The following is a 4172-nucleotide window of genomic DNA, read 5'->3' as shown; positions in this document are numbered from 1 at the left end:
ACTTTTCCAATAGGTCCTTTAGTTGTTGAACCGCCGTGGTGGTACCTATCCCCCAGCAGTTCCAGACTTGTATCGTCATGGAGACAGAGGCGGCTGTGAAGGGACAGCCACCACGAGCCCTGAGGGAGAAACTAACAGACCCTCACTGTTTGTGTTGTCCTCACTTTCTTTCTTGTTGTAGTCTTGCTTATTACTGCTCCCCTCCATATCTGCTTGTGTCTCCCCACCTAGTTCTGATTCTATACTTTCTTTGTCCTGAATCTTCCTGATCACTGTAGAATCGTCCATGGCAAGAGGTATGGGTTGTGCTTCAAACCCATCACTATCTTCCTCTAGGCCAGCCATATCTTGGGCCTCATAGTTGATAACTTCTTGTTCTGGGTGTTCATCCTCAACCTGTATCTCATCCTCCATATCTTCAGAGTTTTCCGTGTCCACCACCTCGTCCGACTCTGACTCCAGATCTTCTGAGTTTGTTATAGAGGGTTCTGAGGAGGTGTTCATACCATCTTCATCAGACCCCCCCTTGCTCACCTTGAGACTCACTCGACCCACTGGATACCGGAATAATTTATGTTCCTATTGGGATGAGTCTATGTCCTTCTCCTCTGCTTCGTATTTCATCTGCTTGTATCTTTGCGCTTTTTGATCTCTTTACTGCCCCTCGGATGCTCCTTCTCAGCCATTTGTACTCTCCATCACCTGCCATGGTTTGATAAATTTCTACTTCCAGACTCCCCTTTCTTTTGTTGCCTATTTTCCTTACTCCATTATATTCCTCTTCATTTTCTTCCAGCTCTTTTAGCACATTTAAACTGGTCTGCACTCTATTCTTTTGCTTTTTTCCTCGAGATACATTTGTCTTAAACCCTCTTCCACGCGTCGCTTTGCTTTGGAATTGAAACTCTGTATTTTGGTTTCGCACACTTGATATCCCCTCTTTCTCATGTTGGATCTCATTGGGTTTGATGAGCTTTTCCTTGGAACTAGCTAAATGTAGGTATTGTGGGTTTTGAGGGCGGCGTATCCTGCTACCTTCATCATGCTTGATTTGACTATGTTGTGCTCCAGGTTGTAAGAATCGATTCTTGGTCCCGATTTTTTCTTTTTGTGCGACCGATATCCAATCTCCTCCCTTATTTAATACCTCTGTTGGTGATCCCCAGCCCATTAGATTTTCTTTAGTTTGGCCCATTTTGTTCAGCTGCCCTTCAAAAACAACCATCTGACCTCTTTCCTTATCTTGTCCAAGACCCAGCATCCCTGTCCCGTCTTTCTCTGGCCCATAACTCTCGGGCCCAACTATCCTTTCAATCATAGGGGGTCCATTATGTTGAATTCTATCCGTTGTGGATGCATCCAACTGTACACTAGCCGTTGTGATTTCCATTCCCTGGTTACTCTGACTGAGGTTCTGGGTAGTAGCCGTTTTTTTGTCTTGATTAGCCTCTGGTTTCCCTGACGTGGCAGTGTTCCATCTTTCTTGCCTAGCTCTCATTCCGTACCCTTTACTCCCAGTAGTCGGAGAAGCCGACATCTCTTCCAATTTTAGCTTCTATGGCTCTCCTACTATGGTTACCCTCTGTTTCCCTGTAAAGGCTATGCCATTGAAGAACTGTTGTGCTTTCAGTTGATATGAGAAGAAAGGTTTGATGACTGTTGGTGTCCCTCCATACTTCGATATATCATATCTATGTTGTGCCCTGATGCGACAGTTGTATTGGTCATACCCTATGACGCCACAGAAGTAACAAAAGATTTCAAGCTTCTCATATTTGAATCTTACTACCAGGCTGTCCCCTATTTCCAGTTTGATTTTCTGCTCCTTTGTTAGTCGTTCTTTAATGTCCATCTCTATCCTCACTCTAGCAACAGGTTGGTTAAACTCTGGTGGACATGAAAGATCAACTTCACACACTGACCCAAGCTCTGCTCCAATCTTCCACACATTTGCTTGATTTATACGTGCCTTCGGAAGATCCCATATTTGTACCCAAAACTTAACAAAATCAAAGTTATAATCCTCCATCCTGTGATCTCCCCTCCACTCCTTAATAGAGAGGATGTACCCATATATATTCCATGGCCCATTAGCAAGGACATGTGCTCGTTCACTCTCCTCTTCAAACGTTATTTGGATATGGTCTCTATCCACCATATCCAAGCAAACTTCTTTCTTTGTTTGCCATAGTCTATGCACTTCTTCACTTAAGTCTTCTAGCTGTATTTTGTGCCCTCCATATAACTTGCCCATAAGTGTGAGCGGTCCATTAACTTGATCTGGACCATTGATGCAATCCAGTTCAATCACCCTTTGTAGTTTTTTCCTGAAGAACAGATTAAACATGTTCTGTTGAAGCTCCTCTATTCTCTTGTTTCCTTCCGGTATCATGCTCAGTATCTTGATCTTTGTTCCATGCTAGTTTCCATCGATGCTCTATCGAGATACGTAACTAGGTAAGAACCGTGCAAGTAACTAGGTCGAGAATCCGCTCACTACTTAAACACCGGATCAACCTCCCAAACTAACAAAAAGAAATAAAGAAGAGGAAGCAAGGAGGTATCCTTCTTCCTAGTGGAGAGCTAAGGACGGTGAGTCTAAGAAGGTTACAGGATATAAGAAAAAGCAAAGATTAGAATATGAAAAGAGAAACTCTGTTTTCGCCCACAGGAGCTAAGGACGGTGAGTCTAAAAGGTTTTAAGAGCTTTTAACTGATCTCTACCAATATTCATCTCCTCCATGGCCCCCTTAAATAACAAATCCACTGAACTTCCACAGTCTATCAACACTTTCTTTACCAGATAATTTCCCATCGCTATAGTAATCACCAATGCATCCCCATGCGGGGAAATTACTGACTCTAAGTCTTTTGGGGTGAACATTATGCTTTCCTCACCCATCGTGGTTCCTCTAACTAACCGCGGTATGCTTACCACCTCATTCACCTGCTGTAAACTCGTTGTCTTTCTTACCTTTTCTCTGTGTGCATTTCTTCCCAGGGTTTCTCCACTAAAGATGACATTTATGGTACCTAAAATTCTGGCCAGAGCTGGCACTCTCTCGGCTTGGCAAACCTCCGCGACAAACTCCCTGAGCATCCCCTTCTCGATCATTCTCTCCACTAACCACTTCAAGGCATAACATTCATTAGTGACATGATTCATGATTTTATGATATGCACAGAACGATTTCCCTTCTATCTCCACCGGTGTACTCCGTGGACCCTCAAAGTACTGTTGCCCCTTAATTAGCAGCAAGATTTCCTCTAAGGGTCTGTGGAACGGAGTCTGTTCGATTTCGCGGTATGGCTTCCTCTCTCGGATATCCCTTCTGCCGCGGTCTCCCGTCCTATTTGGACCTCGGCTCTCTTCTCTGTATGCTCCTCTCTCCCTTTCTTCTATCTTACTTTTTCCCTTCTGGTCATCTCGGTTGACAGCCTGCACTGCCTTCCCTGATCTCTTCTGTTCCTTCGCATTCCTCTGCATTATATCCTCGTAGTGTATGTATTTTTCTACCTTTGGATACAGAGCATGCAAAGAGGTGATTTCAATTTTGGAAACCAACTCATGAACTCTAGTTCCCGCCCTCAAGCCGTGCTGGAAGGCTATAACCGCTGTATGTTCATCCAAGTTTTCCACTCTCAATGTCTCCTCCTTGAACCTACACAGAAACTCTCTCAATGATTCCGCGGACCTTTGTTTTATGTTGAACAGAGCCACGATATCAACCACCCTTCTTTTCTGGTGTATGAAGTGGTCAACAAATGCGTACTCCAGTTCTTCAAACCTTTTGATGCTCTGCGAAGCCAACCTGTAATACCAATCTGAAGCTCCCCCCTTAGGACTAGTGGGGAACATCATGCAGCGAAGCCCATCATATTTATTCTCCTGCCATAACGGCATCTGTTGCCGAAAATGGTGTAAGTGATCCGTCGTATCTCCCTTTCCATCATACCTCTCAAATCTAGGTTAAAAGAACCTCTTAGGCACTTCTGAATTTCATACCGAATCTGCCAGCAGATTTTTGTTGAGGCTTGTAACCTCCTTCTGCGTAGCACTCTAGTTCACTTTTTCTACTGCGCGGTTCATCTCCCTATCTTTCTCAATCATAGCATGTACTACCTCCAATGTGATACCCGCCGTTTGTTCTGCGTCCGGTGGCGGGTGCTCC

General features: G+C 44.3%; 1 protein-coding gene across 1 annotated transcript; it reads right to left on the bottom strand.

The window, feature by feature from the left end:
* Positions 1-2689: 2689 nt before the first annotated feature.
* LOC147525523 (uncharacterized) lies at positions 2690-3904 on the bottom strand. The gene has a single exon (XM_086579607.1). It carries the CDS (start codon positions 3902-3904, stop codon positions 2690-2692), a length of 1215 nt encoding a protein of 404 aa, XP_086435733.1.
* Positions 3905-4172: the final 268 nt, after the last annotated feature.

This window comes from Coptis chinensis, chromosome 1 (genome assembly GCF_015680905.1).
Source record: "Coptis chinensis isolate HL-2020 chromosome 1, ASM1568090v1, whole genome shotgun sequence".
NCBI lineage: Eukaryota > Viridiplantae > Streptophyta > Magnoliopsida > Ranunculales > Ranunculaceae > Coptis > Coptis chinensis.
The sequence above is the reverse complement of the archived record's forward strand: the minus strand, read 5'-3'. Positions and strand labels throughout refer to the sequence as shown.

What these genes read in the sequence shown, in the direction of transcription:
- LOC147525523 (XM_086579607.1), bottom strand. Translation starts at nt 3,904, where the DNA reads ATGCCGTTATGGCAGGAGAATAAATATGATGGGCTTCGCTGCATGATG.